Raw genomic sequence first — 20,840 nt, 5'->3', positions numbered from 1 at the left:
TCCAAAACGTTATTAGTTAATGAGGTCATTAGAGACAACAAACTTGACGTCGTTGGTCTCGCCGAGACCTGGCTCAAACCAGACGATTTTTTTGCGCTAAATGAGGCATCTCCTCCTAACTATACCAATGCACATGTTGCCCGACCTCTTAAAAGGGGAGGGGGTGTCGCACTAATATACAATGAAAACTATAATTTTACACCTAACCTAAATAATAAATATAACTCGTTTGAGGTGCTCACTTTGAGGTTTGTCACACCGCTGCCTCTCCACCTGGCTGTTATCTACCGCCCCCCTGGGCCCTATTCGGACTTCATCAGTGAATTCTCAGAGTTTGTTGCTGATCTAGTGACGCACGCCGACAATATAATCATAATGGGGGACTTTAATATCCATATGAATACCCCATCGGACCCTCCATGCGTGGCGCTCCAGACTATAATTGATAGCTGTGGTCTTACACAAATAATAAATGAACCCATGCATCGCAACAGTAATACGATAGATCTAGTGCTTGTCAGGGGTGTCACCACCTCTAAAGTTACGATACTCCCGTACACTAAAGTAATGTCCGATCATTACCTTATAAAATTCGAAGTTCTGACTCATTGTCAACAAACTAATAATAATAATAATAACTACTATAGCAGCCGCAACTTTAATGCTGCCACAACGACGACTCTTACTGACCTACTGCCTTTGGTAATGGCACCATTCCCAAATTATGTGGGCTCTATTGATAACCTCACTAACAACTTTAACGACGCCCTGCGCGACACTATTGATAGTGTAGCACCGCTAAAGCTAAAAAGGGCCCCTAAAAGGCGTACCCCATGGTTTACAGAAGAAACTAAAGCCCAGAAATTATCATGTAGAAAGCTGGAACGCAAATGGCGTGCGACTAAACTTGAGGTTTTCCATCAAGCATGGTGTGATAGTTTAATAACTTATAAACGCATGCTTACCTCAGCTAAAGCTAAATATTACTCAAATCTCATCCACCTCAACAAAAATGATCCTAAATTTTTGTTTAGTACAGTAGCATCGCTAACCCAACAAGGGACTCCTCCCAGTAGCTCCACCCACTCAGCAGATGACTTTATGAATTTCTTTAATAAGAAAATTGAAGTCATTAGAAAAGAGATTAAAGACAATGCATCTCAGCTACAACTGGGTTCTATTAACACAGATACGACTGTATATACGACGGATACCGCCCTCCAAAATAGGTTCTCTCTCTTTGATGAAATAACATTGGAGGGATTGTCAAAATGTGTGAATGGGACAAAACAAACAACATGTTTACTTGACCCAATTCCTGGGAAACTTATCAAGGAGCTTTTTGTATTATTAGGTCCATCAGTGTTAAATATTATAAACTTATCACTTTCCTCTGGCACTGTTCCCCTAGCATTCAAAAAAGCGGTTATTCATCCTCTACTCAAAAGACCTAACCTCGATCCTGATCTCCTGGTAAACCGTTTATCTCGAAAATCCTCGAAAAAATTGTCGTACAGCAGCTAAATAAACACTTAGCGTCTAACAATCTCTGTGAACCTTTTCAATCCGGTTTCAGGGCAAATCACTCTACGGAGACAGCCCTCGCAAAAATGACTAAGGATCTATTGCTAACGATGGATTCTGATGCTTCATCTATGTTGCTGCTTCTTGATCTTAGCGCCACTTTCGATACTGTTGATCATAATATTTTATTAGAGCGTATCAAAACGCGTATTGGGATGACAGACTCAGCCTTGTCTTGGTTTAACTCTTATCTTACTGACAGGATGCAGTGTGTCTCCCATAACAATGTGACCTCGGACTATGTTAAGGTAACGTGCGGAGTTCCCCAGGGTTCGGTTCTTGGTCCTGCACTCTTTAGTATTTACATGCTGCCGCTAGGTGACATCATACGCAAATACGGTGTTAGCTTTCACTGTTATGCTGATGACACTCAACTCTACATGCCCCTAAAGCTGACCAACACGCCGGATTGTAGTCAGCTGGAGGCGTGTCTTAATGAAATTAAACAATGGATGTCCGCTAACTTTTTGCAACTCAACGCTAAGAAAACGGAAATGCTGATTATCGGTCCTGCTCAACACCGACATCTATTTAATAATACCACCTTAACATTTGACAACCAAACAATTAAACAAGGCGACTCGGTAAAGAATCTGGGTATTATCTTCGACCCAACTCTCTCATTTGAGTCACACATTAAGAGTGTTACTAAAACGGCCTTCTTTCATCTCCGTAATATCGCTAAAATTCGTTCCATTTTGTCCACAAGCGATGCTGAGATCATTATCCATGCGTTCGTTACATCTCGTCTCGATTACTGTAACGTTTTATTTTCGGGCCTCCCTATGTCTAGCATTAAAAGATTACAGATGGTACAAAATGCGGCTGCTAGACTTTTGACAAAAACAAGAAAGTTTGATCATATTACGCCTATACTGGCTCACTTGCACTGGCTTCCTGTGCACCTAAGATGCGACTTTACGGTTTTACTACGTACGTATAAAATACTACACGGTCAAGCTCCTGCCTATCTTGACGATTGTATTGTACCATATGTCCCGGCAAGAAATCTGCGTTCAAAGAACTCCGGCTTATTAGTGATTCCCAGAGCCCAAAAAAAGTCTGCGGGCTATAGAGCGTTTTCTATTCGGGCTCCAATACTATGGAATGCCCTCCCGGTAAAAGTTAGAGATGCTACCTCAGTAGAAGCATTTAAGTCTCATCTTAAAACTCATTTGTATACTCTAGCCTTTAAATAGACTCCCTTTTTAGACCAGTTGATCTGCCGTTTCTTTTCTTTTCTTTTCTACTCTGCTCCCAACCCGGGATGGACCGCTAGCCTGTCCATCGGATGGGGACATCTCTACGCTGCTGACCCGTCTCCGCTCGGGATGGTTCCTGCTGGCCCCACTATGGACTGGACTTTCGCTGAAGTGTTGGACTTTCACAATATTATGTCAGACCCACTCGACATCCATTGCTTTCGGTCTCCCCTAGAGGGGGGGGTTACCCACATATGCGGTCCTCCCCAAGGTTTCTCATAGTCATCCACATTGACGTCCCACTGGGGTGAGTTTTCCTTGCCCGTATGTGGGCTATGTACCGAGGATGTCGTTGTGGCTTGTACAGCCCTTTGAGACACTTGTGATTTAGGGCTATATAAATAAACATTGATTGATTGATTGACTATGAACTGGACTCTCACGTTGTTAACTGTATCCACTCTGTATCCATTGCACCGGTCACCCAAGAGGGGGTCCCACATCTGCGGTCCCTTCCAAGGTTTCTCGTTGTCCGTTGTTGGGTTGAGGTTTTTTTTGCCCTGATGTAGATCTGAGCCGAGGATGTCGTTGTGGCTTGTGCACCCCTTTGAGACACTTGTGGTTAAGGTCTATATAAGTTAAGTTAAAGTACCAATGATTGTCACACACACACCATCTGCCAGCTATACAAGTGAGAGCTGGTTTGATCGTTTTGCCTTAGCTAGAAAAAGCTAAAATAGCGTGACAGTCTTTTTATGAGACTGATATACAGTATTAGCACTGTAACATAATGTTACATTGTTAGATGTGATGAATGACATCTTTTAGGTTAGACAAGTGCAGTTACAGTGAGTAAATGCAAATAAAGTGAGAAATAGCACATCTTGGAGCCACACACTGTCAGAGACTGGTGTGGATAAACACAGCTCATTAGCAGTAAAAGTACAGACACACAAAACAGTGTGTTCCCAGTAGGATTACTTAAAGCACTTTTAGACAATCAAAATACCAGCATAAGTGCTAGATTTTGGCCAACACACTTCCAATACAATATTGTGGTACCTCTGAGACTTATTTAAAATAGTTAAAAAATAGTGGGAACAGCAACAAAAGAGAGTACAAATAATTATCGTATTATTAAATATAGTTGTGGTATAAAAGTTAAGAATCTTCCTTAAAATATTTTCTCTATAATTATAAAGGTTTTTGATAGCCAATAATGTTTGCTTACAGTTAAATTGCATATGTATGAAGGAAATGTAGCCTCAGGCTTATAATATCATAGACTGTACAGGTCATACAATAGTATAAGATTCTTAAAGGGTAAAGCAGTGCTGTATTTTGAAAATATACTTGGATGTCAACATTAGCCATAGAACTTCAGCGTTTCCTATGTGGGCCTATCAGTGTGGGACACAACTCAAATGCTGTATTTGGCTCAAAGCCCCTGAAGTCCATACTACAATGATCCAAAAAAGCCCTGTTTTTGAGTGTAATTTATGGGAGACACATATTTGTTCTGGCTGCTTTGTAAAATAAGTTTAAATTAAAAGGTCTTGTCTTCTGCAAAATTATCTTTTAACAATGTGCCAACAGTAATATTTGTTCATAGAGTCTGTTTGTGAGCACCAAACGTGAGAAAAATCTATCATCATGTCATTCCAAATGTATCAGGGCTATCTGAGAAACTCAGAATATTTTTTAAACAACACAACATCCCAGTAGCCTTCAAACCAGGCAACACCGAGACACAGAGACTAGTGCATCCTAAAGACCGGACACCCCACACCCACAAAAATAATCTGGTGTATGCTATTCAGTGTAATGATGAATGCACTGATTCATATATTGGAGAAACAAAACAACCACTAAACCGACGCATGGCACAGCATAGACGGGCAAACTCTTCAGGCCAAGACTCAGCGGTCTACCTGCACCTCAGGGAGAAACAGTACTCCAATAAGAACAAAAATGTACAGATTCTGGACAGGGAGGACGGATGGTACGAAAGAGGAGTGAGGGAAGTCATCTATGTCAAGGCTGAAAAACCATCACTGAACAGAGGAAGTGGTCTGCAACACCACCTGTCTCCCACATACAACACTGTCCTTTCAACCATTCCTAAAACTCTGCAATTTACCCTCCAACAAATAACAACAGTTAGAAACATTCTGGTCACATTCTGTGACCAGAATGCCATTTGTTTACAACTGACTGGAATGCTTATTAGGGGGGTTCCGACAATTTTGGACTGGTAGTAGTTAATCCACAGCTATCGTTCTGCCACCTCAATGCTAACGAGGGGTAATAACACTTCAACGACTGTTGTTGGCTTTGACAGTAGTATTGCTCGTTTGCATCAAAACAGTTGTTTTTCTCACTACTATAGGGCGAAACCACCCTTGCCCTGGCACACCCTCCTGGTTTTTGGAGTATAAATATTTGGGGTTTTGGCACCAGCCGCTAGACTAGATCTGACCAATCTAAGTCTATGAGCACGAACTGATGAAGCCTACTCGGATGAGAGGCGAAACGTCTTCTAAGACAAACCAAACAGTCCAGTTGTGATCGATTTAATGCCCTGAGATGACAATGACCTGAATGAATGAAAACATTCATAGACATCATCTCCCTCACTTTTGCTACACTTTTGAGAGAAGATACCCTAAAACAGCGGCTTTTAAAAAGGTCCTGGTGTCATGACATCAGGAAGAAAAAACTTCCATCCTGATGGACATGATACGACCCGACCCGCAGCCAACTAGATGTTCCCGCCCCGTGTATATGCCCACTACTTTACAGAGGACAGCTTTGTGAAAAAGCAGGCTTCACTACACATCTAAAACCATCTGCCAGCTATACAAGTGGAAGCTGTTGGTTTGATCGTTTTGCTTTAGCTAGAAAAAGCAAAACTAGCGTGATAGTCTTTTTATGTGACTGATATACAGTATTAGCACTGTAACATAATGTTACATTGTTAGATGTGATGTATGACATACATTAGGTTGAACAAGTGCAGTTACAGTGTGTAAATGTAAATAAAGAGCCAAATAGCACATCTTGGAGCCACACACTCTGTCAGAGACTGATGTGGATAAACACAGCTCATTAGCAGTAAAAGTACAGACACACAAAACAGTGCGTTCCCAGTAGGATTACTAAAAGCACTTTAACACGATCTAAATACCAGCATAAGTGCTAGATTTTGGCCAAAACACTTCTAATACAATATTGTGGGACCTCTGAGACTTTTTTTAAATTGTTGAAAAATAGTTGGAACAGCAACAAAATTCAGTACAAATTATTATCGTATTATTGTCCCGAAAGGGACAAGCGGTAGAAAATGGATGGAGTTATGGTACAAAAATGTAAGAATGTTACTTAAAATATTTTCTCTATAATTATAAAGGTTTTTGATGGCCAATAATGTTTGCTTACAGTTAAATTGCATATGTATGAAGGAAATTTAGCCTCAGGCTTATCTTATAATAGACCGTATAGAACAGACATGGGCAAACTACGGCCCGAGGGCCGTATACGGCCCGTTGAACGTTTTAATCTGGCCCGCGGAACTTGTCCAAATTATTGAAAAAAAATAATATATATACGTATATTTTTATTTTTTTTTTTATACAAAAAACTTTTATCAATGTTAAGGCTTCCGCCTCCCGTATGCGTTTTCAGCGCTTGACTATCATTAAGGAGGAGCCACCCATTAAATTATATTATTAAATTACATTTGATATTATTATCGTCGGTAAACCCAGTGTTTCCCACACATTCATTTATTTGTGGCGGCCCGCCATGAAAGAATTACGTCCGCCACAAATAAAACTTTTTTTTTTTTTTTTGTCCTGTCCAGCTTCTCAGGCAAATCATATAGTTGATGTAGATGCCCATATAGGCTGTTCAGATTTACTTTACAAAAGAGAAGTGTAGGATACTTTTCTTGTTGCCTTATTTGTATTTGACCACTACTGTTTTCTGTTTATTTGTTACTGACTGTGGCAGGACACCTCTGCCTCTGTTTCACTTTATGTTGCTGGTAAATAATATGGTTGTAGTAGTAGGCTAAAGTTAAATTATTTAGTATGCACTAATTAAAGGGGCAGAGCTTTACGAGACATTTTAGCTTTTATATTTTATAAGATATATTTTTTGTAAGAACCACAATTAATAAATATATTTCAGTGAATAACTTATTGTTCAAATCTGTATATAAATATGTACATAAAGTGTTGTAATTATATTGTAAAATGGATGGATGGATGGATGGACGTTTAAAACAAAACTGTTATTAATTAGTAAGTATACATTTTTTGAGCCTTTTTAGAGAAAATCATATCATTGTAGTAAATTATGCAAATTACTCAATGTCATGATGACCACGCCCATAGCCACGCCCATAGCCACGCCCCCACCGCCACAGGTATCTTGGCAGTTTATGGGAAACACTGAAACCTAGTTCGTTTCACCATATCCCTGTAATACCGCGTTTCCCCACTACATGGCGCTCATTGACCTTTTTGGCCTGTGGGATATTACTCCCTTCTTCTCTTTAGCTTTGTCCTGTGAGCCCCTCTGTAAAAATGAGCTTATCAAAGCAAAGAAAAGTGGACAGTGAGTGCCGAGTATTTAATGCAGAGTGGACAACGAAATATTTTTTTACTGAAGTCCCATCAAAGGCTGTGTGTCTGATATGCCAAGAAACTGTCGCGGTTTACAAAGAGTACAATATCAGCCGCCACTTTGCTACCAAGCATGCTAACTACGCCAGCAAGCAGTCAACGCAAGAGCGAACAGCCACGGCCCAGAGGTTGGCGGCTAATTTACAGGCTCAGCAACATCTTTTTCACCGACAAACTGCGATTCAAGAGTCATCCACCAAAGCAAGCTTTTTGCTGTCATTCAAAGTAGCCAAAGCTAGCAAGCCTTTCTCTGAAGGCGAGTTTTTAAAAGAATGCATAGTAGAGGCGGCAGGTATTTTGTGTCCTAAGAGCCAAGGCAAGTTTGAAAAGATCAGTTTATCACGCAGGACTGTGACTCGCCGTGTGGAACTGATTGAGGAAGATATAGCCAGCCAAATAAACAAAAAGGCTGAGTCCTTTAGGCTATATTCACTAGCACTGGATGAAAGTAATGATGTAAAAGACACTGCTCAACTCTTAATTTTTATCTGTGGGATTAATGACGATTTTGAAAAAACGGAAGAGTTTTTGGCCATGGAGTCTCTGAAGGGAACAACGCCTGGAGAGGATCTGTACAACCATGTGTCTGCTGCCATTGAAAGACGTAAGATACCTTTGAGTAAACTGGCCAATGTCACAATGGATGGATCACCAAATTTGACTGGAAGACATGTTGGGCTGCTGAAAAGAATCCAGGATAAAGTGAAAGAGGAAAACCCTGACCAGGATGTTATCTTCCTACATTGCATCATCCATCAGGAATCACTGTGTAAGTCTATATTGCAGCTTGATCATGTCATGAAACCAGTGGTAAAACTAGTCAACTTCATACGCGCAAAGGGACTTCAGCATCGTCAGTTCATCGCGTTCCTGGAAGAAACTGATGCGGATCATCACGACTTGCTGTACCACTCTCGTGTCCTCTGGTTACGTTTGGGCAAAGTGTTTCAACGAGTGTGGGACCTGCAAGACGAGATCAGCGAGTTTTTGGAGTTAGTGGGGAAATCCACCGAATTTCCTGAGCTAAGCGACAAGAACTGGCTTTGTGATTTTGCGTTTGCTGTGGACATATTTTCGTACTTGAATGAGCTGAATGTTAAACTACAGGGGAAAGATCAGTTTGTGCACGACATGTACAAACATGTACAAGCCTTCAAATCTAAGCTAACTTTGTTCTCCAGACAAATAGCAAACAATTCTTTTAATTCTGTTATTCTGTGATAATCAAATGTAAATAATTCAAGTAAATCAAATGTATACTGTGAATTTCTCTACTGTGTTTATTCTTAATCAAATGAAATTAATGCATTTGAAAAAAAAAAAACTGTACAATGAGCCTTGCTGCCTACTCATGATATGTTACATGTTTGTAGGCCAAATCCTCTCACGTAATGGCTTTTACATGAAATTTACATTATTTCCCACAAACACTCCATCCATCTGTTCCTGGCCCGGCCCCCCTGTCAAATCTTAGAACCTAATGTGGCCCTCCTGGCAAAAAGTTTGCCCACCCCTGGTATAGGTCATACAATATTATAATATTCTTAAAAGGTAAAGCAGTGCTATAATATGAAAACCTTCTTGGATGTCAACATTAGCCATAGAACTTCAGCGTTTCCTATGTGGGCCTATCAGGGTGGGACACAACTCAAATGCCGTATTTGGCTCAAGGCCCCTGAAGTCCATACGAAAAAAAGTTCCAAAACAGCCCTATTTTTTGAGTGTTATTTATCACGGTCTCCTCCATCCATCTCCTCCTGTCCTCCCCTTTCTCATTTTAAATTTATAGCCCTATGCTGGGGCAAACGTTTGTGAAAACATTGCTATGCCTGGTGGTGCAGGAACACGAAAAGCCACCCATGGCGAGGCACAAGGCAATAACAACAGATAGGACAGTGCCAGACCAAAACACAGCCGCGATCTGCTTAGCTTCAGCAGAACCACTGAGTGAGCTTAAGTCAGACACTTTGGAGTTTGGTCACATTACAAGCAGACTATGGCAGGTAGTCCAACCATCTTGAAAGTAAACTCAAACAGGAAGACTGATGCTGACCACGAACCCACTTTGTGTTCTTCTAAAATGGGAAATGTTGCCTCTCAAGGTGATTAAACACTTGAGGAGTTCTGCTGACACCACAATGCGGGGAAAAAAACACTTACGGAATAATGGATTGAAAAATACACTACAGCCAACTCTCCTCCTCAGAGAATTGTCTGACCCAAACGACAGTCATGTTGCACAGAGGTAAACGTGCTATATCAGCAGGAATCGACATGCCAGTGAGAACCAAAGCCAAGGAGGTGTCACGCGACAGACATTTAATGAGAAGAAAAATCAATTACTCTCCGGTGTTAAACATGATTAAAGAGACATGAAGGTGTAACCTAGCAACCAAGCCAGAATCTAGTAATATGTAACAAACCAACATTTTATTTTATGTTATTTTGTAAATCCATATTTTTGAAAAATAGGCAGTAACTACCATCTACTCATTAGATTAGCATGTGTATCTAATATGCCGTTCAGTGTGTGTTTTTTTAATATAGTACTGTATAATAAGTGGTGACTCACAACTGCACCACAGCAACTGTTGTTATGGAGACAGCTTCTAGGCACCCACTCTACATTACACATACACTATGGACTATTTGTGAGTTATTATTTACATCACAAAAGGTTGTCAGCAGGACTTATGGAGTAAATACAAATGGATCTCCGCAGAGAAGAAATGTAAATTGTTATGAAAAGAGGCTTTGTTTACATGTGAGGTCATCATCGAATGAGGAATTTCCACATGACTTTCCTTCATATAATTTTCAAGATGATGTTCAGCAAAGACTAGCCAAGGTGATGATCATGATTGTTAAACCCAAGAGTGCTAATGCTAGATATCTAGCCGCAAATAGCTAGCTGAAACGCCTCGGTCACTCGGAGCAATGTTGGCGTTTAACCAGGTGTGCCCAAAGTGAATTGGGCACACAAATCGTCTCACCGAGTTGTTTCGTTTGTACCACCAAAGGGTGGCTTCCCAAATTTAATACATACTCATACTTGGCGATATGGCTGAAAACTGTATCACAATGCAAGTGTCTTATATCGGTCTATATTGATAATTATTGTTGTTTTTTTTATGAACTATCTTATCATTAGAAAAATATATTAAATGTAAACATTTGTATTTAAAATGTAACCTTCCTCTGATTATAATCCCCTCAGCTATCAAGGCAGAAAGGTAAGGAAACGTCAACACAACCATGGAAAACACTCAATGTAAACTCAATTCTAAAAACGCATTGAACACTTAACAATAACCTCTTAAAATTACGATGCAATAATAAGGAATACGTAAGAAAGGCTTAATAAAGTGTAACAAAATAGTACAAAGTGTGAAAATGTAAACACAGAGAAACCGGAGAACTATTTTCTGCAGGTTTAGTGTCGACTGTGCTCAGGGGTGAGCGCGGCTAAGGTTATTATTGATTACGACTGCCTTGGTCTGACTACGGCCTGTTTTTTAAAAATCAAAAAACTGCCATACTGTCGAGGTGACTTTTCCTGTTTTATCAACAATTTTTTTGCTCTTTGCGGCACTCATTTTTAGTTTCTCTTCCCAGTCCATGAAAAGAATCAACCCCAAGACCACAGGATGGCACAACCAAAGTTGATACTGTTGCCTAATTTGGCTTTTCGCGTGTCACTCAGTTACCAGATAGTGCCTTTGTACATGCAACCAACCTTGTTTAGCAACTTCCGGTTTCTTCTGACGACGAAAAAAACAACTATATTGAACACATTTTTTATTGATATCTATTGCGTGTCTATTCATCTATTAATTTCTCCCTCTCAGGGTCGAAAGGGGGGTTGGAGCCTATCCCAGCTGCACTGGGGCTGAAGTCAGGGTACACCCTAGACCAGACCTGGGCAAATTAAGGCCCGGGGGCCGCATGCGGCCGTTGAGTTTTTCAATCTGGCCCAGGGCAACTTATTTTTACACTTGCCCATGTTATAATGCTATATGTAGACATTTCCTGTTTAGTTAATAAATGTTGTATGATTGCAACAAAATTACATTTCAGGGACTTTTAAGAATTAAAAAATATATATATTTCACAAAATGTTTTACTTGAATTATTTTTCGTATTTTCATTTTGTTGGTATGAAAAATACAATTATTAATCATTTAAGTTTGACCAAACCTTAAAGCCAGACGCAATTGGGTCAAAAGTAGCCAAATTGGGAATTTACATTTTTTGTGGGGCGGAAATGAATAAATTCACTTTTTTTTATGAACTTGGTAGTCGGCACAGTAACCAGATTTTCATCCAGACTAATGCCATCTTGCCAATGCCTTTTCCTTCATTATGTTCCCTCTCATCATTCTCTTTTAATCTTCTACTTTCCCTCTCACTTTACTTCCCATCTTTCCCAGCCTTCCACCTCCAACCAAGTTGCCCTCTCAACTAAATGCTCTGTGATGTGACGCTGCGTGGATGGCAGGTCCGGTGTTGGAACGCGGGCACACTATAAAAACTCATGAATAACATTAAATGGCTTTCATTAGAAAAAGGCCGACTTGTGGAATTATGACACTATCATGATGCCTTCTAACCTTCCTCTAAACAAAAATTCTAACTATATATTCTTAATGCAAAAGTAAATTCAAAATGAGCAGTTTTTTCTTTAATAAGATGAAACAAAAAGTGTGGTAGTGAATGAAATCACAAGAATAACAAATGTAATGGACACTGACTTTCACCTTTAATATGCAACTGCCTGAAAGCATGCACTTAATGAGAGTACATTATTATTTTTTTTAAGTCCCTCGAATCAGACGCCTAATTAGGCCTACCTCAGCATGTCTGTTTGTGTGTGTGTGTGTGTTACATGGTAATTAATTTCCCGGGAGTAAAAGACTACCATGCTGTTAAAGCAGGAGTTACTTCTATGCCCGGGTGTGCTTTAGATTATTAATTTGTGGGGTCTCCGTTTCTGCTGCACTGTCCGGTCGTGCCTGAGTGGATTTTCTCATTTGCAGGCTGAATGGCTAAAATGCCATGCTCAGCTTCTCACTCACACCAGCAGTATAATGCATGTAAATTAAAAACAAACATCCATCAACTGTTGAATTTCCACATGCTGGACCTATTCTACGTCCACCATGTTGCCATTTGTAAACATTTAATTGATTATATGCAATTCTTACATTTTATATGGAAATCAGGTATTACAAATGCACAAAAAGTAAGAGTTCAGTCAAAAGGCACTGTCTGACTGTCTGTCTACCAATTTTACTTTTATAGTGTAGTGATGTTGATACGTTTTCAATGTAGTGAGGCCCCAGGACCAACTGGTTGTGCTTTGAGTGGGTCACTGGAAAAATCTGATGGGTACCCACTAGGGTTGCACAATTGTGAGAGAAAACCTAATTGCAATTTTTCTCTCCAAAATTGAGATTGCAATTAGATTTGTGATTTTTATATTTTATACATAAAAATGCATAAAACTGTGAAAATAAAGAGAAGGAAGACATGTAACCTTAGACTGCCAATCAACATATTCTTATCCCAAGGTGCCAGACGTTAGAACAACATGCAATGATTTACTTTAAAAATATTGGGGTTTATGCGAAAAACTCAGAGCTTTTGTCTATTTCATGCTCTTAAACTAAAAAAATAGCCTATAAAAACTATACTATACTGTGACAGACTCAAGCCGTCTTGTGGGTTCTCAGGACCATCAAATAGAGACATCTTTGAGCAGTGTGACGTTTGTTTTATTTTTTCAAACAAAACCTCAGTCCCAGGTCGCTTTTCAGCTCCTTTCCTTCGCTCGCTCGTCGTCTCGGGCTCTCCTCCTCTCTCGCTCCGCGTCAGCTTTTCGTTGGCTCCTTCCAGCCTCCTTTTCATCTCTCCCTCTGTTGCTCCCCTTTTCTTCAGCGAGAGGAGATTGGATGATCGTGCCCAGGTGCGCGGATCACGCACCTGGGCACGATTGTGGCGTCGCTCCCGGCGCGCCCCGCCTCGCCGCTCGCTCGCCGTCCATGCCTCCTTGCCGCCATCTTGGGCCGGGCCCCGGCGTGCCCTGCCTCGCTGCTCGCTCGCCGGCCCCGCCTCTCCACAGTCCTCCATCGCCAAACGCAAGCCGGGATTCTGACCGGCTGCGCGTACTACCCCTCCCCCCTTTTTCCGAGGGAGCGGGAAGTGAGGACGGCCAGGTTTCCCTGTGGCCCCGGTCTTCTCCCTTTCTGTGTCTTCTTCCTTTTCCGCCTGTTCTTTTTTCCCCTCTTCATCTTCATCGTCTTTTTCTTGGTCTTTTTCTTTGTCTTCTTGGTCTTTTTCTTTGTCCTCTTGGTCTTTTTCTTTGTCTTCTTGGTCTTTTTCTTTGTCTTCTTGGTCTTTTCCTTTGTCTTCTTGGTCTTTTCCTTTGTCTTCTTGGGTCTTTTTCTTCAACTTTTTCTTTTCCAGGTCGCTTTTCAGCTCCTTTCCTTCGCTCGCTCGTCGTCTCGGGCTCTCCTCCTTTCTCGCTCCGCGTCAGCTTTTCGTTGGCTCCTTCCAGCCTCCTTTTCATCTCTCTCTCTGTTGCTCCCCTTTTCTTCAGCGAGAGGAGATTGGATGATTGCGGCGTCGCTCCCGGCGCGCCCCGCCTCGCCGCTCGCTCGCCGTTCACGCCTCCTTGCCGCCATCTTGGGCCGGGCCCCGGCGTGCCCTGCCTCGCTGCTCGCTCGCCGGCCCCGCCTCTCCACATATACTATACTATATATATTGATATGTGATCATAATATATAATAATAATAATGCAAGTAACCTTTTAAAAGGATATACACTTTTAGTTCTCGTTATTGTTGAACTGTTAACCATTGTACTGTAATTGGAAGGAAAAAAATGTAGTTACCCGAAATAAATAAAATAAAGAATAAAATGGACTCTCCTTTTTGTAAAAAAGTATAGTCTTTAATTTTTCTATATTCAAACTGTGTGTAATGTCGCAGTGGCCAAAATATTAAATATACTAATAAATAAAACCTCTGCCTTGCTTTAATGAATACTTAAGCCTACTACGCTACTGTATTTTAATGTTGGTCATTATAACTATGTCTCAACTGCAGGCCAAAGTGGCCCAAATCGGATTTTTCGATGAAACTGAAACTAATCACGATCATCGATCAAGATCATATACTTACACAGCCTTAAAACATACAGTACATACATACCATATATCACATACATACCATACTGTACATCACATGCATACCATACATCACACACATGTATATACTGTATATTACATAAAGCCTATTATTTGCGCACTATTGACTGGTGATGCACCAAAATTTCGGCCTAAGAAAAAAAGACTTGGCTCACCGAAACCGGATGTTGTGATGACATATCCACTTGCACTGGCGGGCCGCGTCTTTCCACACGCACACGAATGACGTAGCTTGCCCAAAGTTGACAAAAAAGTCGCATTCAGGTCTGATTTCCGTTAGCCAGGGATGACAAACATACGGCCTGTGGGCCGTATTAGGCCCGTAAAGAGATTTTATCCAGCCTGCAAGATGAGTTTGCTTGGAATAAAAGTACGCTGAAATAAAAATAAAAAAAAACTGCATGCAGCTGGGATAGGCTTCAGTCACCCCCTCCCCCGAGAGGGACAAGCGGTACAAAGTTGAAGGATGGATGGATGTTGTAATTGTGTACACTGGCGATCGCAATAGCAATTCTTTGTACCACCTGCCGTGAAAGCGCCCATGATTTCAGAGGGGGTGGAGCTATGTGCCGTGTCAACAGGTCCATGTGTCCACAACACTACGTACTTATTAGTGATAGTATTGAAAATGTGGATTGTTACGTTAATGCCTTGATTGTCAAATCAATTGTTAGTAATGTAACCTGTTACATTTCTACCCCAAAAAAATGCTTTTGATAATGTGTACATTTTGTGTTGTACAGTGGACACGTTTTCTGGGCGCACATAAATATGCTAAAATAATATGTATCCCCTTCTAACTTCATGTGTGATTAGGGAAATTAGTCCAAATTCAGAATAAATCACATGATGTTAGTACATCAGTTGAAGAAAATGAGTAAATTACATGAATTAAATCCTGTAATTTGATTTTGATATTATTTATTTTATCTTCTAGTAGATTAAAAATGAACACCAATGGGAGCATTTTAGAACTGCTGGACTCAATTCCACCTATTTGACTGATGAACATGATCACATAATGTTTTCAGTAAGTATAAATAACGACAAATGAAGATGTAATAATATTAACCGCAACATGTAAGTGTAAAAAAAACATTATGATGTGTACATTTTTAGAATGTGCTTGGTCTATTTTTAAACAAAAAAAACAATCTGAACTTGTCTTTATTTTCAAGTTATTATGCCATGATTTTACCAGTCGGGCCCACTTGGGAATAGATTTTTCTCCTGAGCTAAAATGAGTTTGACACCCCTGGTTCAGACTGAAGTCACATTTGAAAAGATCAGATTCCAATCGGATTCAGTCTACCTCCAGTGTGGCCCAAATATGATGCAAAAAATATAAAATTTGAAGCATTTTAGAACATTTAGACTGGCAAAAAACAGATTTGGTGTGCAGTGTAAACTGGGCGTATGGTGGTAGTTTGTGAGACAGGTTTTTTTCTGAGGTGGTACTTGGTGAAAAAGTTTGACAACCTCTGCTGAAAAAGCTCAATTATTCGTACACTGAATAAGATGCCAAAAAGACCAGCAAGACAGTGACACATATCATCTGCCATTTAGTGTTGCAGGTTTGCTAGGTGTGTGTGTGCGTGTGTGTGTGCATGTGTGTGTGTGTGTGTGTGTGTGTGTGTGTGTGTGTGTGTGTGTGTGTGTGTGTAATGAAAAAAGCTGCCAGCTGTGCGGCATTGAGAGCCATCTCAGAACCCTTGCTGAGTTCTTAATGGCTGTTTGGAGCATGATTCACTAACACCTGAGGGGACGTGCATGAGGTTGTGTTTTATCCTGAAGACGTGAGGACATGCAAACAAGTACACACACATACACATCTCCAATAGGCTAGAAAAGTTGGGCAGAATGAAGAGGAAGACGATTGACTCCATCAACAATATGACTTTGCGTGAGAGAAACAGTAAAAAAAAAAAAAAAAAAGTGCGATACATGTGAAAGATGGGCAGATGAGTGGGAGGAATGATGAGAAAAAAACTGATAAGGAGCGAGGGAAGCCAGTAGAAGCAGGTGGAGAATAAATTGAGACGAGGCAACAAGGGACAGCGGGTGAAGGCGGAGATGGGGAAGTGCTAACTTGCATGATTTCCCTCTTCTCATCTTTTCTTGTATGCTAGTCTACATTATGCGCATCTAAAGTAGCAGTCTGTATGTGTCGTATAGCACTGCACTCACACTCTTATCACCGGGGGGTGTAAGCAAGAAGACTGCAGAGTACATGGATGTGTTTGTGTTGGTAAATACGGTGCCCAAGTACGGATACAAAACAATTAATAATTTAGTTAGTGACTGGATTATTTCTTAAAACTACTATTTTGACCTGAAAAGTGCTGACATACACTTGTAAGAGTGACTTGGGTTTCCACAGACAGGGGCTGCAAAAAAATCAAATAAGTTGGGGATAAGGTTGTACGGTATACCGGTATTAGTATATGTGACGGACTCAAGCCGTCTTGTGGGTTCCCTGGACCATCAAATGGAGACATCTTGAGCAGTTTGACTTTTGTTTATTTTTGCAAATAAAACCTCCAGTCCAGGTCGCTTTTCAGCTCCTCTTCCTTGCTCGCTTGTCGTCGGTCTCGGGCTCTCCTCCTCTCTCGCGCCGCGTCAGCTTCACGTTGGCTTCGTCTCCTCCCGTCTCTCTTTACGGTCTCTCCTCTGACGTTCACAGCCGTCGCCCTTTTAAACATTGCGAGAGGATTGGATGATCGTGCCCAGGTGCGCGATCCGTGCACCTGGGCACGATTGCGGCGTCGCTCCCGGCGCGCCCCACCTCGCCGCTCGCTCACCGTCCCCGCCTCCTCGTCGCCATCTTGGGCCGGGCTCTGGCGTGCCCTGCTTTGCCGCTCGCTCGCCGGCCACGCCTCCCCACCGCCATCTTGGGTCAGGCTCCGGCGCTCCCTGCCTCGCTGCTCGCTCGCCGGCCCCGCCTCTCCACAGTATAGTACCGCGATACTCATGAATCATATTCAGTACTATACCGCCTCTAAAAAGTACCGGTCCCCCACCTGTCGTCGTCGTCAAGTCGAGCATGTTCGGCAGTGCACAATCACGGAGTACTTACAAGCAGACACAGTGTGTAGACAGAAAAGGGAGAACGGACAAATTTTGGCTTAAAAACTAAAGATAAAGGTGAAGTTGTGACACTGAAGGTGCTTTAAGACATGGCTAGCTAGCCAGCTAGCTAGTGGCTAATGTCTGGCCACAGTCAGCAGTGTTGTAACTGGTTCTAAATCACTAATCCTTGTCTCCATGGAAACATATCAAGTACATTTATTTCAAATATTATCCCTGTACAACAAGTGATAAATATACACGCTCCACTAAACTGCTCGCCATCATGGACAATCCTGCCCACCCACTCCACCTGACAATTAAGGGACAGCGGAGCTCATACTCCAACAGGCTCCTTCAACTTCCTTCCCGCACTGTGCGATTCAAGAACTCCTTCATTCCGTACTCCATCCAGCTGTATAATCACTCGCCATACAGCAATAGATGACATCTGCCTATTACCTGACACCTGACATGTTAGCTACTTCTCTTTGTTTATAATGTTTATAATGTCTATTTTCTATTTCCTGCTGGACCTACTCTCTATTTTATGCTGCTGCTGTCATATATACTGTATATACTGTAATATTGTACATGGTCATTGGTATATATTGTATATATGTTATAGACATAATATAATATATCTGTATATAGATTATTCTGTAAACATATGTATATATTCGTATATATATATATGTTAGATTTTTTTTTAGCTTTTTTAGTCTATTTATACCTGCATTGTCGTTTCCATCCTTACACTTTCCATCATTGTAACTGAGCTACTATGTTGAACAATTTCCCTTGTGGATCATTAAAGTTTGTCTAAGTCTAAGTCTACTCACCGCAGCACACTGGAGTCATGACAATGGATATGTTAAGAATGGTCTATAGTTGACAAAGTCAAACCAAGATTCATCAACCATTAAGACGATCACCTTAACTTTAAACACACTTCACACAAGCGAATGAAGGGCGTACTTAGTCAACAGCCATACATGTCACACTGAAGGTGGCCGTATGAACAACGCCAACACTGTCTTTAACATGTGCCGTATAGTGAAACCACACTAAACAACAATGACAAAATCATTTTAAGAAAATATTTGCACCGCAACACAACATAAACACTACAGAACAAATTCCCAGAATTCCCTGCAGCACCAACTCGTCCGGGACACAATATAAACAAACGTCATTAGTGGATTTACACCTATCCACAGTGATGATATCAAGGGAACATGCATTTTTGCCATACCAGAATATGACGAAGTGTATGTAACACTCGGCTTCACTGTAACCACGGTGGGAGACGAGGAAATGCCGGTAAGTTCTTTATTTTAATGTTAATAAACTTACAATGTTATGCCCAGGTATAGTTATAACAATTTTGTGTACAAATTAAACTATTTATAGTCACAGTGGAGAGTGGGGAAGGCGCGAATATTTTTTTTCTCCCTAGGTGGGGCGCAACAGAAAATAATTGAGAAGCATTTTTTGGCCCTGCGATGAGGTGGCGACTTGTCCAGGGTGTACCCCGCCTTCCGCCCGAATGCAGCTGAGATAGGCTCCAGCACCCCCCGCAACCCCAAAAAGGGACAAGCGGTAGAAAATGGATGGATGCTCTAGCCTAAGCTGACTACCATGTCTTCACAAATTTGTTTGCTTACTTTTCATAATTCAGTGAAATTGGAACTTTGACACTCAAGATTCCTTACAGGCTGAGATAATGATGTTTATGAGCTGCTAACGTACACAAAAAAAAAATGTATGAAGTGGGATTCAAACCGACAATACAGAGTAGGCTGCAACTAGCGTTTTAGACCGCTCGCCATCCTGAGAATGGACAAATGCTCATAAACACGTACTGTCTGCAATGCATGTTGGATTGCTAATTGTGCAATGTGCAATTGAGCACAAATAGTTGAATTGTTCTTGAAATAAAGATCTATAAAATAATAGTGAGATCTTTTTTTCCCATTTTTGAACAGGGACATATTGTAGGGTCAAATGCAGAGGATAATCTCACCACACCTAGTGCGTGTGTGTGTGTGACAATCATTGGTACTTTAACTTAACTTTTTTTTTAAATATCTACTGTATGTCTACTGGATAAGCAAGAGGTTCAACTCTCCGGCGTAGCCTCCTATCTAGAACTTCTGAATAGACCTTACCAGGAAGGCTGAAAAGTGTCATCCCGCAATAGTTGGAACACACCCCCCGGCCCTCCGTTTCAAAGAGAAGAACCACCACTGTGGTCTGTCAATCCAGAACCACAGCCATCGATGTCCACACAATACTGCAGTCTTGTCAACCAAGACAGCCCCACAGCATCCATGCAGAGCCTAAAAGGTAGACTGCACTTTTTTTTTTTTTAATTTCTTCTATCATTCACAATACTTGTGTAAAACAAGCACACATATGTATTTTATTTTTTTAAGCATTTTAACTATAAATGCGAGCAAAAGTCGCCTTACAATGGAGTCTATGGGAGTTGCTCTCTTCTGCCTATAGAGCAGGGGTGTCAAACTCAATTACAGAGTGGGCCAAAATTTAAAACTGAACAAAGCCACGGGCCAAGGTTGAACAAATGAACCTTTTAATAGGGACCCAAACAAGTTTTGCATTGAATATTGAACAAGCAAGGCTTATATAACTTTATAGTGACATGCAAAATCGAGTTTCAATTAATAATAATTAAAAAATATCAATGGCATATCAAATACAATTTAAATAAAAATTGAATGCCTCTTTTCTATTTGCAACCTTCTGAGGTAAATATCAACATTAACTTTTTCCACAGGCTAATAAATTAGATAATAAAATAACAATAAATAAACCAACATTCAGGACTTTAAACTGCTCAGTTTGCAACACACAGATCTAATCTGATGTGCCCAAGCCAGATACCTGACATCTTTTCTGGGATGCTAGTTCATTAATGTCGGGGCTCAAGCTGTGAGCTGAGGCAACATTCGTTATCCAACGAAGGTGTTCATCAGTCATTATATCTCGTCTTGGGGGCGTGCTTTTAAGACACTGCCTTTAACGTCCTCTACGAGCTGTCGTCACGTCTGCTTTTCATCCATTCTAACA

At 40.9% G+C, this 20,840-nt stretch overlaps 1 protein-coding gene across 3 annotated transcripts in view; it reads right to left on the bottom strand.

Annotated features, from left to right (window-relative positions):
• smyd3 (SET and MYND domain containing 3) overlaps positions 1 to 20,840 on the bottom strand; it is a 160,291-nt gene that overhangs the window by 125,246 nt on the left and 14,205 nt on the right. The window contains exon 1 of one of the 3 annotated variants that reach the window (XM_062025457.1): positions 14,837 to 15,099. The exons of the other annotated variants lie outside the window; for them this stretch is intronic. Coding sequence (XP_061881441.1) covers positions 14,837 to 15,084 — 248 coding nt within the window. The 5' untranslated portion in view covers positions 15,085 to 15,099. Of the gene's footprint in view, positions 1 to 14,836; positions 15,100 to 20,840 lie in introns of those variants that run through there. 3 annotated transcript variants of the gene reach the window in all.

This window comes from Entelurus aequoreus, linkage group LG02 (assembly GCF_033978785.1).
Source record: "Entelurus aequoreus isolate RoL-2023_Sb linkage group LG02, RoL_Eaeq_v1.1, whole genome shotgun sequence".
In the NCBI taxonomy this organism is placed as follows: domain Eukaryota; kingdom Metazoa; phylum Chordata; class Actinopteri; order Syngnathiformes; family Syngnathidae; genus Entelurus; species Entelurus aequoreus.
Note: the sequence above shows the minus strand (reverse complement) of the source record. Positions and strands in the feature narration are given on the sequence as shown.